Source organism: Panthera uncia, chromosome X, assembly GCF_023721935.1.
Source record: "Panthera uncia isolate 11264 chromosome X, Puncia_PCG_1.0, whole genome shotgun sequence".
NCBI lineage: Eukaryota > Metazoa > Chordata > Mammalia > Carnivora > Felidae > Panthera > Panthera uncia.
The window spans coordinates 59,486,919-59,498,915 of NC_064817.1; the positions used below are offsets into that span (position 1 = coordinate 59,486,919).

The 11,997-nt window shown below is 46.6% G+C and overlaps 1 protein-coding gene across 1 annotated transcript; it reads left to right on the forward strand.

The window, feature by feature from the left end:
- Positions 1-2,181: 2,181 nt before the first annotated feature.
- FGF16 (fibroblast growth factor 16) lies at positions 2,182-11,338 on the forward strand. The gene is made up of 3 exons (XM_049643997.1): positions 2,182-2,848; positions 8,924-9,027; positions 10,364-11,338. The coding sequence occupies exons 1-3, from the start codon at positions 2,575-2,577 to the stop codon at positions 10,607-10,609; spliced, it is 624 nt and encodes a 207-aa protein (XP_049499954.1). The 5' UTR covers positions 2,182-2,574; the 3' UTR covers positions 10,610-11,338.
- Positions 11,339-11,997: the final 659 nt, after the last annotated feature.

Sequence of the window (11,997 nt, forward strand, 5' to 3'; positions counted from 1 at the left end):
TCCATCAGGTAGGACTCCAGATCTGCAACTGTGGTTGGTGACTTTGGGAATTTTGGGGGACAACAAATGCAGAAATTCCCTGAAGTGATTGTTGAGGAAATGGCCTTTCACCACTGTCAATGTGTGATTTATATCATCATGGAGACATCTAAATCCTTTACAATCACATACTGCACAAAGCAGTTTCACCTATATTGTTTCATGTGACATTCACTAAAGCTCCCAAGAATTAGTCTTTGTCATTTAAATTGTCCCACTTGCTTTGTTACTCCTTTCCCCTTCTTGGAAGTGGCCCATCTGAATTTGCAAAATCCTTCCCATCTTCCTTTCAGGGCCCATCAATTATGAAGGCCACACTTTGGCCCAGAATCCAGTCCTAAATCCCCGAGATCAGTCTTCTTTCTGCTTCCTGAATTCATACAGCACTGTACCTTACACTACTTTGTATTCTAGTCATTTATATACTTGTCTTAACCTCTGCCCCTCCACCCTACCTTCTTACTAAATCCACAAACTCTTCAAAGGAAAGAATGAAGAAGGAAGGAATGATTTCTTTGTTTTATGTCAGTCTCCCTTTAAAGATATTTTTATTATGAAATATTTCACGTGTGTGTTTATATATAAAGTAGAGGAAATTTATAATGAACACCCATGTACCCATCACCCAGCTTCAACAATTATTGCATCTATGCCTCCACTCCTTCTGCCTTCTCACTCTGGATTAAAGAAAATCCCAGATAGCCTGTCATTTCACCCATAAATACTCCAATAGGGACACCATCTTTTGCATTTCTGTGTCCCCTACAACAGGAAGATCGTTTTCATCTGTGCGCCTTACTACTGGGAGCACATAAGATAATTTCTGAGCACCTACTATGTGCCATACCTTGTGCTTGGCTCAGGAGGTTCTGTCTGAGCTAAGGGGGCACACCAGAACCAAGCCACGATGTTCCAAACCAAGAACTGCTACAGTTCCAGACAGTGAATATGAGGTGCACGTGGGAGCCCAGGATCAGGAATCAAATTTCACTAACTGAATTGAACGGAATCGGTTTTCTCTCAGGGACAGCCAGAGTTCGAACTGGTCATGAGACACGGGTTCTCCAGGAGGAGGCGCTGCAAAGGCGGAGGTGCAGTGGAAGTCCCCTGCGGGAGACTGGGAAGGCAGCCAGAGCCCGCTAAGGGTGCAAACTGCAAGCAACAATGCAGTTTAATAGTCGAACAGAACGCCGAGCGCCAGGGCCAGAGAGGGGTCCCAGGGTTCAGGTGTGGGGCAGGGGCGCGGGGACGCTGGACAGGCTGGGCACCTGCTCCCCAGGTCTTCCCGATGCTGCCAGTTGCCCCGAACTGCCGCCAGTTCCTGCTCCAACCATCGCTCTTCCTGATAGAGTATCTCCAAGCAGGGCACGGCGCAGAGCAAGGAAACACCTGTTTCCAACAAGAAAAGAGGTAGGGGGAAGCCCCCACCAGGCTTCCAATGGCTTCTCATCGGGTTTGCTCTCGGGAGCCTTGTAAAAGAGCGCCCAGAAAGCCAGTGCAGATCATTTTTCAAAAAGATCACTTTCTATTTCTTACTCCCTCCTACTTTTCCTAAGCTGTAAACGTCCCTTTAAAAAAAAAAAAAATGTCTTCTTTCCTCCGTGAGGTTTCCCGCTCCTCCCAGACCCCTTAAAGACTCCGGCTTGGTGCTCGCAGGGACCGCTACTATCCCCAACTTCACTCGCCTTCGTGTTTTTCACTTCCTTGGCTCCCGCCGACCTACAGGTGGGGAGTGGGACTGGGGATGGGCAACAGAACAAAGAAACCAGGGAGCTCCTGTCCCAGGCCAGGCGCCCCTTCTGCAGTTTTTGACCAGCCAGGAACAAGAAGGGGTCAGGAACGCGTGAACCCCCAGCCCGGGTCTCAAGCCTCTTTCCAAAGGCGAGACGCCAGAGGAGGCGTGGGAGGTGGGAACTGCCCACGCGCAGCTGACCTCCACGCCACAGGCCTGAGTGGCCGTGGGCGCCAACAGCCTCCACGCACTGGGCTCCGTTATTTCATCAGCAGTTTCAGAAAAACCTGCCAAAAACAGTTATGCCTCACTGCAATGTGTAGCTTTTTCCTGCCATTTTTTTTTTCATAATAAAAGAGGGAGTGAAGCTCGCTTGCTCTCTCCTCCCTCACCCCCTCCCTTCCAAAAGAGCCAAAAGGATACAAGGGGGGAAAAAACCCACACACCAATCTCCGAGGGGATGCCAGTGAGGTGTGGCTTGTATTTAAATATCCAATATGTCAATGTAAGGGGAGTGGGTATGTATATAAAGTGCCGTTTGCATCTGATAGCTCGACGAAGCCAGCTATGAGAGGCCTAGGGAGATGGATGCGTAGGGGAAGCGCCACTTTGACTGAGAGAAAGGTCAGGAGCTCGTTGCCCCGCCGCTGAGAAGTTCCTTGGACGCGAACAGACGTCCACTGCAGCTAGGCAGAGCGCGGAGCGAGCGAGGGAGCAAACGAGCGCCTCCGAGTCGCCAGCGCTCGCTGAGGGGAGAGGTAGTTCGCGCCCCGCGGCCCCAGCTCGGCCCCGCGCACCCAGCCATGGCGGAGGTGGGGGGAGTCTTCGCCTCCTTGGACTGGGACCTGCACGGCTTCTCCTCGTCTCTGGGGAACGTGCCCTTAGCTGACTCCCCGGGTTTCCTGAACGAGCGCCTAGGCCAGATCGAGGGGAAGCTGCAGCGCGGCTCGCCCACAGACTTCGCCCACCTGAAGGGGATCCTGCGGCGCCGCCAGCTGTACTGCCGCACCGGCTTCCACTTGGAGATCTTCCCCAACGGCACTGTGCATGGCACTCGCCACGACCACAGCCGTTTCGGTGAGGACGCGGCCGGGAGGGACGGGAAGCGAGCGGACGGTTCTCTGGTGAACCGATGGCTCTGGGCTCCGGCTTGGGATCCGCGGGCCGCCCCCAAGCCTGTGCCGTCCGGGCCCGTCGAGGCGGGACACCGCCAGGGACGCGGGGCAGGCAGGATCGAATGGTGCAAACTTGGCGTCAGGGCTCCTGGCACCCTCAGAAGCTCCAGGGAGGAGGCGGGGGCGCCTTGAGGCGCGGCCTCTCTTTTCCCCACTCCACCCTTCTTCCCTCCCCCATAGCGAGGGGATCATTCTGACGACGCTGCGCTTAGGATGAAAGCAGGTGGAGCTGGAGGAGGGTAGAAGCACCAGCTGAGGAGACCAGGGACCATGGCTGTAGCGCGGGGTCGAGCCTCGAGAGCAGCAAGGTTGTCTGGAGCAGAAGCCTTCGTGGGCTATCGATGTGGTGGGTGGGCGGTCCGTGCCGGAGTGGCTTTTGGCTGACAGGGGGATCGGCAGCCGGCAGCCGTGGCACCTGTCTGCCTCTGGCTTGCTCTGCCTGGGGTGGAGGCCAATCCCGGTAGCAAGGCATGAGCTGGGTGTTGGAGAAACTGGGAAATCCTCCTGCTGTCCACTGCGTAGGGCATAGCCCTAGGTCAGCTATTGCCTAGATATACCTCTGGACTCCTTGCCTCACAGGGAGGAAATGGTCCGGGGCCCACTCCTGGGCCCACTCCCAGCCCCAGAAACAGGTGTCTCCTGGGCCCAGGACAGGAAATGTACAACCTCCATCCAGGATTTTCTCTGCCCAACACTTGGCAGATTGTTTAAAGAGCCTGTCTGACATACAAAACATAATTAGTATAAACCTTGATGTGGGATGGAGATCATTAGGTTTCGAAACAAATGTGTTCATTTCTCAGTAATTTGGCCATTTTTATTTTCAATTTCCTATTCTCTGTTAAACCATAATTCAGGTACTGTGACAGCTACCTTTACTCGGTAACCCCATCCCCCAATGCCCTATGGACCCTATGGTCCAAGGACATCTTCTATCCCTAAGCCGGTAGGAAGAGGCTTTGCCTACCCTCAGGCATGATACCTGTTCCCTTGCTTATCCCACCCTCCCCCGTTCCCCCCAAACCTCCCCATCTTCTTTTTCCCCTGCCTTGCTAGAGTTGCATCTGGAGTAAACAGTAAAAGGAGAGGGGGGAAGCACAGAGGCTAGTTTCTGGGCAAGGCCAAGTCTAGCAAACAACTTAGGGTTGGGGCTGATCTTCCTTGCTGAGAGCAAGCAGGAACCCTAATGAGATCTATGTCATCTTGGGAAAAAAAAAAAAAAACACTCACAGAGCTGGAGTACAGTGGGTTGTGTGTGGGGTGGGAGTAATGGAGGGGTGCAGGTGCCTGTATAAACTTGCAGCAGGTCCTCAAAAGGGTGATAAGGTGGAGTCAGGGAAGAGGGAGTATTAACTTGGCTCCTTTCCCTTCCATCACTTGTGACTTTGCAGTTCCCTTTTGTTCCTCTTCGGAAGGAATGGGACTCCCACCCTGGCCTCAGAACCTCCCAAAGTCTCCCAGAAATGGCCTAAAGACATTGGGGTAGTCCATTCCTGATATATAAAAAGAGGAATCATGAAATGATGGAGAAATGTAGGGTGGGGGGCAGCAGAGGTGGAGAAACTGTGACCTTGGCTTCCAGCAGCTAGTGTTTGTCTGACTTTGTGCCTAAGCTGAGCCAAATAACCTACAAGGTCAACATAAATTAGTAATAGGCTCTTAGGATAAGTGGTCTTTAATTACCTCCCTAAGGACACATCTTGATTTCTTTTCATCTCTCAGGCCTGCTAAGGGTAAGTTTCAGGAGAAATCAAAGGAAATAAAACTGGCAGGAGGAAGGGATGTTTTCATTGCTGCTTAACTGACTGCTTCATTTTTGGTTTTGCCTTTTAAAATAACACTGCCTGAGACCACCTCTGCACCACCTTTTCCCTTTCCTCCTTCCCTGGCTTCCTGGCAGTTCCATGTATTTCCTGTAAAGGAAATGATAACTAGTCAAAGCTGTCTCTTTGTAACCTCCGCTGCCAACTTTCAAACACACATTTATTCTTTCTTGGTTTAGCTTTTGGCAAAGAAAGAGGTGGCGTTTGAGTTTGCTAAGTCTCCTCCCTCCACATTTGAGTTAATCAGCCAGGGTATTCAATAAATCGAAACTTTAACATTCCATAAGTGCTTTGGCAGTCAACATTCCAGCAGGGTAAAGTAGGCCAGACTTAAGATATAAAATATTATAGATTTCTGCTTGGGGGGAGGAGGTAGTCTCCAAAGGCCATGTAAAGTAAATAGCTATTTGTTGTAATTTGAGAGCAGGGCCCCCAAGGATTACCCTGGAATCCATGTGTTCAGAATGAGTCAGGCTGAGCCCAAGAGCAGCCACGACTCCAAATAATAACCTGTTGGCATAGCCTATCCTCCCCCCTCCCCCACTCCATTCTGCAATCAGTAGTCAGGAGTATATCAATCTCCACTTGGCTGGTGGCATTCATGAGGTTCACAGGGATACTGACATTCCTGAGGGGCACCTGTGGACTGGCAGAACTTGGGAGATAGACTGGAGGAGAGGCCTCACACCAGGTGTGATGAAGCAGGCTAATGCAGCTGGTTCAGTTTTTGAGCAATCTGGTTCTTATTTGTCAAGATGCCAAAGCAGCACTGTCTTGGCCCTGAAGGTCTGAAAGGATGGCTGAGGGAGCCAGGCAAGTCATGTAACCAGATTCAATGACATGTTAGCCAACCATCTAGCTAGGTTCTGAAGCAGTGGACCTCAGGGCAGATCTGTTTTAACTGAGGCCATGGGGGGAAAGATGTAAGAAGAGCCTGTAAATTGTCAAGCAAAGGCCAGAGGCTGAGATGGACAGGTCAAGATGAGGCAGAGTAGAGGGAGGTCCTGGACCTTGAAGGGGGTGAGAGTGCTGAGGACAAACATAGCCTACTTAACACTTTGCCTCAACACTTTGCTGTTAACTGCCCTCTCCAACTGTAACTGAGAAAATGTGAAAATGGCTTGTTTTCTCTCTCCCTTCATGCTGGCTGAGATTCAGGAGGTTTAGGAATATCTGTTCCATCATCATGTGCTACTGGGTTCCCACAGTTTGAATCCAGCTAATAGGAAAATTGGCAATGAAAATGATGCCCAAAGACAGCTGGGCAGGGATTATTCCAGCTGTTGGAGACCCCTGTTACTGGACACAACCCAAGTGACTTCCTGTATGATCTGTCCTTTGGCATCAGGGTTAACAGAGAGTTGGAGAAAAACTGTGGTGACTCAAATGGCCACACCTCTTGGGTTTCATGATTTGTTCTCAGACCAGGTCTTGGACAGTGAGATCACAAGTTGCCCTCTGCTACTTAGTGAGCTCAGGGTGATCAGAAACATGAGATACTTAGAGAATGAGGGAACTAAGACTTGAAGCTCAGAAGTAATCTGTCTAAGCAAAGCAAATAACTGAAGCCTCCAGCAGGTTGGTATCACTCAAAGTTTAGCACACAGAACTGAATCATGACCTGGTTTCTTTTTTCCTTGCCATACTGGCCATTCTCCTTTGAACACACTCCTGTTTTTCCATAGACCTCTGTAAACACAGTAGAACTAAAAACAGTACACTCAGTGTGGTCTAAGGCAGAACAGAGAGGGGGCTGTCTCCTCCCTTATGCCATTACTAGACCTCTATCAGTGCAAACTTAGATCACACTAGCTTTTTTCTCACATTAGCTTTTTGATAAATTTTAATTTTTACATGACTAGTTTTACATTAGCTTTTTACATTATTATGAACTAATGCATATTAGTTTTACATTATCATGAATCACGCATACTGATCTTATCTTGTCCAAATCCCTTAACCATTGTTGTGTATGTTTTGCTAAGCCACATCTCCCCATTCCAATGGTGGACTGACTTGTATTTAATGAAAATGCATAGAAACACAAAAGAATATAACATTTTTTCAATAAAATATACATGATTGCCTGAAGTACAGAGGGGGGTGGAAGCAGAGTATGGAAATAAAAAGAAATAGATAAATAAAAAGCCCTGGTCCAGACCAATTATGATAACAGGCAATAAAGCAAGGAGTGTGATTAATTCAACTGTCTGCACTTGTGGCTCACCATCCCCCAACAAAACCCCAAACACAAAACATCTTGAGTAATCAGTTTGGGGACCAAAGTGCAGGACTTTACATTTATTCTAATTAAAGCTTATTTTGTGGAGTCAGTACATTTTTCCATCCTCTTGAAATCTCTTCAGATTTTGATTGTGTCACCTTCTCAGCTGTACATCTTTTGGAAGTAGAGTAAGCAGTTTCCCTATGTCCTCTTACAAGTCATTTATTAAAACGTTATACAAGGCAGAACCAAAATCAGACACTTGTGCAATGCAGCTAAAGGTTTTGATCCATTAAATCACTTCCTCCTTAACCCCCACTTGACACCAGCTATTTGCCCTTCTCCTCCTGCCATCTTGTGTCAATATGTTTTCCCAAAACTCCTTTCTTGTGCTTATAAGTGTTAGTAACAACCTGATTGACAATAAAATGTAAAGGATTTCAATGTTAGGGCACCTGGGTGGCTCAGTTGGTTGAGCATCTGACTCTTGATTTTGGCCCAGGTCATGATCCCAGGGTTGTGGGATGGAGCCCCATGTCAGGCTCCATGCTGAGTGTGGAGCCTGCTTAAGATTCTCTCTCCTCCCTCCCTCTCTCTCTCTCTATTTTGGTGGCCAAAGCCTACACTCTGAGTGTTCTATACAATGGCAGCAGAACCTTTTGCATTCTTCAAATAGATCCAAGTGGGCCATGGAAACATGTGCCCTAAAGCTGCAACAGCTGCACACCTATCTGGCAGTCCAAACCACTGGGGCTTTTCAAGAGACTTCCCACTGGAGTCTTGAATCTGATTTACAAATCATACTCCCTATGTAAATTACATAGAATATTGTTACCCTTAAGAATTGCATTTTTGGATAAGAAAAACAGCCAGATATGAGCTCATTTCATACCTTTGGATGCCTCTGCGAGTCAATCATATAAAGTTTTGGTCTGTACTTTGAAAAACACGGTTAGAGACAGAAACATAAAAGAGGAATCTACTTGACCATTGTGTTTGTATCCATGGAACAACAGATTGTGCTACCTTAGGACAAAATTGTAAAGACTTCAGCATCACCAGGATTTCAGTTCTGGGTCCATTTTCCCTCTTAGAAGTTGATTTCTTTTTTCTTCCTACTGCTGCTGAGTAAATGAAAACATTTTCAAATCCTCACCTCTAACCTTGTCAGCTAGAGGGATGTTTCTGAATGTCTTCCAAACTTTCCCCTTAAAGTTGCAACATCTCAAATCAGTATTAAGTCCAGTACTACCTGCCAACTCTTGGCCATGGGTAAAGTTAAAATTCTAAAGAGAGAAGGATAAAATGACAGGCTTATCAGCCTGGGGCTGCCCTGGCTAAGAGCATTTTATAGGAGAAGGCTCTCACCAGGCCATATTTTGCCTTCTGCCATAGGTAAGAAGAACAGACTTAGTGAGTGGCCTGTGTGGCCTTTGTTAGAGTCAAGTACCGGCAGTTGACAGCCTCATGTGGCTTTAAGGACATGGGAGCTAAGAGGGTGCAAAATGAATTCAGCCTAGAGGACAACAAGATAATGCTGTGTGCTCTAGGGAGGAGGGAAGTGACTTTGGAAACATACAGAAATCTAGCCACATTCTTCCATTAATAAAGTACCCTCCCATTTCTTGAACTGTTGGTATTTAACAGCAATAGTACCTTGTAATTATGAAGCTTTTGTAGCCAAAGCCTTCACATGGTCTCTTCTTCATAATATGCCTAAGAGTGTTGAGTAAGAGGTTGTTCCACCCACCTTACAGATGGAAAAACTGAGGCCTAGAGAGACTCAGTATCTTTTCTGAGTTTCCATTGTTGCTGCACAAGATGGTGTCATAGGGAGTTGGGTATAGATGACTGGTAGCTCATGTCACCTGAATAGCTTCCTCTTGGCTTGATGTCAGTAATGGAAATGGCATTCACTTTTTTGCTCTAGGAATCCTAGAGTTTATCAGCCTGGCTGTGGGGTTGATCAGCATCCGGGGAGTGGATTCTGGCCTATACTTAGGAATGAACGAGCGAGGAGAACTATATGGGTCGGTAAGTTTAAGGTTTTCTTTTCATCAGAGGCTATTACCACCAGTGTTTGGACTATGTAAGGCAAACGTATAAAAACATTTATCTAGCACTTGAAATACTTCTGTCAACTGTGAAGGATTAGTGTCTTCTAGTTGCTTCTTGGATGCCTGGGAGCTTGCTATATAACACTTTCACTCATTCAGTTCCCATCAAAACTTAAGCTTTTCTGTGGTACATTTGCTTTCACCTTTTCCATTAGACAGCCAGAGAGTCTGATGATAATAGTAAACTGTGCTGGTTTGTCAATAGATGGTAAGGGTTTGGGCCATTTACTCCCCTGAGGAGCACCTCTGAATTTTAATGGGTGCCTAGAGGAGTAGCAGACTAGCTGGCACAAAAATAGGCAGTGGAAGAGCTGCCCTTCAGATTGAGATTCTGAGATTAAAAACACAGTCCCTGATTTCCAAACTGCTTCAGCTTAATTCCATAGGCCAAATGAAACAAACAAATGAAAAGTGAGGGTTCCAGAGTCTGGTGACAGGCTTAAGTCCCCAGCTAGGACTGGGTTGGCTGCAGTACATGTTCTCCATTCTGGAAGCTAGCCCAGAGCTAGGGAATGGTGAGTGACTTTGCTGACCTTAACCCTTTCAGGGTTTGGCTTTTGAGCCACATAGCACACTTTCTGGCTGCCTACACCCCATGAAATCAGAGCACATTTTTCCCTGACACCTAAGAGATAGGCCTGTCCCCAGCACTTGGTATCGGCAACCACAGCAAGTAGTATGCCAGCTGGATCAAGTGTGAGAAGGGGCAGAGGCAAGAGACCTGCCTCAGGAGCTGCTAGCTTGAAGTAGCCAGATTGGAGGAACTTTTCAAGGAGATCTTTTCTGAGCTTTTCAACTGACAGCCCTGAGGCCCTTCATTAGGAGAGATCACAACTCTCCTCTCATGGAGCTTTATATAGATCCAAGGCCTTTGCCTGCTAGTTGACATGGTTGTCTGTAATATCAATGGATTTGACATTATTTGCCCTAAGTAGGTAGAAAATTAGGGTGCCAGAAGAGCATTGGAAGACCATAGCAGAAATTCTCAGGCTCAAAGAGCCCAGTGAGACCAACTCCTTTGGTCTCCTGCCTTTAGGAAAGATCTCTCCTTAAACATTTCAGTGTGGTTCATGAAAGAAGATGAAGGCAATAAGGACAGGACTGTTTTGTGCTATTTGGAAAGAAGATGCCTCAGGAATACTGGGAGATAGGACTGAAATTTTCTAATGTCAATATGCTATTGATATTTCAGCAAGCCGGGACGGGAGAAAGAGTCATATAATAGGCTCTGCTTTATTTTCTCACCCTCACAGAAAAAACTCACACGTGAATGTGTTTTCCGGGAACAGTTTGAAGAAAACTGGTACAACACCTATGCTTCAACCTTGTACAAACACTTGGACTCGGAGAGACAGTATTATGTGGCCTTGAATAAAGACGGCTCACCCCGGGAGGGATACAGGACTAAACGACACCAGAAATTCACTCACTTTTTGCCCAGGCCAGTAGATCCTTCTAAGTTGCCTTCCATGTCCAGAGACCTCTTCCGCTATAGGTAATGGACCCCTAGTGTGACCTCTGTGACCCCTAGGGCCACAGTTGTCTCTGCAAGCACTATACTCATAGCTTTTCAGTCTTCTTTCCTATAAATTTAGATAACAGAGAAGCACTTAATGTTCAACTCAACCCAGCTGTTCCCTTGTTCAAAGTGTATATCAAAGTTGGGTTATTTGGGAGAGGGATGAGGGAGGATGGGTGGGCTACAGAAAATCTTGTATATACTTATTTCTTTACTCATGTTCTTTCCCCCGAGGTGGCACGAGAAAGAATGGGGGCCCCTGCCAAGGGCCAGGGGTATCTTGCCCCACAATCCACCCAAATACTTTGACAATGGGTAAATGAAAGACCAAGGAATCTGCCATAGATGCTACATACAGAGCTTTAGGAAAGTCTCATTAAAATCCTTGGGGCTATGGCCCTGTTGCAGGTCATCCCTGCACTGGCTATGGAGATTTATCATTTGTCCCGACATGCAGGTTTCCTGCCATTGGACCTGGGAGATGGGGTAGATTGTGAGAAAATGATATTAAAATGTAAGCATGGATACTGTGCATAAGGACAAACTATTTATGAAATGTACATGCTATTTATTTTATATATTTATTTATTTCAAAATAATTTTATTTTTAATGAGAGATGCTATGACTGGATTTTCATCAGAAAGAATAAGGTCCTACTGAAACAGGATAAATGAGTTATTAAAGGCTTTTATTGGCAATAAAATTTTATATTGTAACCATTGTCTAATTCTACTGAGTTATACATTTAGTGGGATGAGAAGGTTGGTTATACATTTAGTGGGATTAGAAGGTTGGTTACCTTCTTTCTCTCCAACTTATTAGAATCTCCTGATGTCAGCATTATGCTGCCTAGCCTAGAAGACTTATCACCAACAATGCTAGCATTATTTAGGGGCCTTATCTGAAGTCCTTTCAGGTTCTATGAGTTTAAACTTAGTGATGCATCAAAGCTTCAGGAAGGCCTGGACCAATAGCTCTTACAGAAGCTCCTATTTGTGCTTAAGACAAGGTGTAGATAAACACTCTTTTGGGATTTGGTTAGGCCTCAATGCCTGAAGGTCAGAAACCCTAATTGGTGGCTTCTTACTTTAGATATGAAGAAGAAGTGATTACAAATAAACAACAATCAGTAAGGACACCTATTTTTTTTTAACCAACTTCCCTTCTGGACGTGTTCTCCCACTCCCTCTCCAATCCACCCCCCATCCCCTGCCAGTGCTTCTAGAGCATTCTGAGAAGCTGTTAACACACTTCCCTAAAGAGGTAGTTCTCAGAGTATATGGTCTCTTGACCAGTAGCAGCAGCTGTGAACCTGTTAGAAATGTAAATTATCAAGAACTACCCTAGATCTACCAAGTCAGAAACTC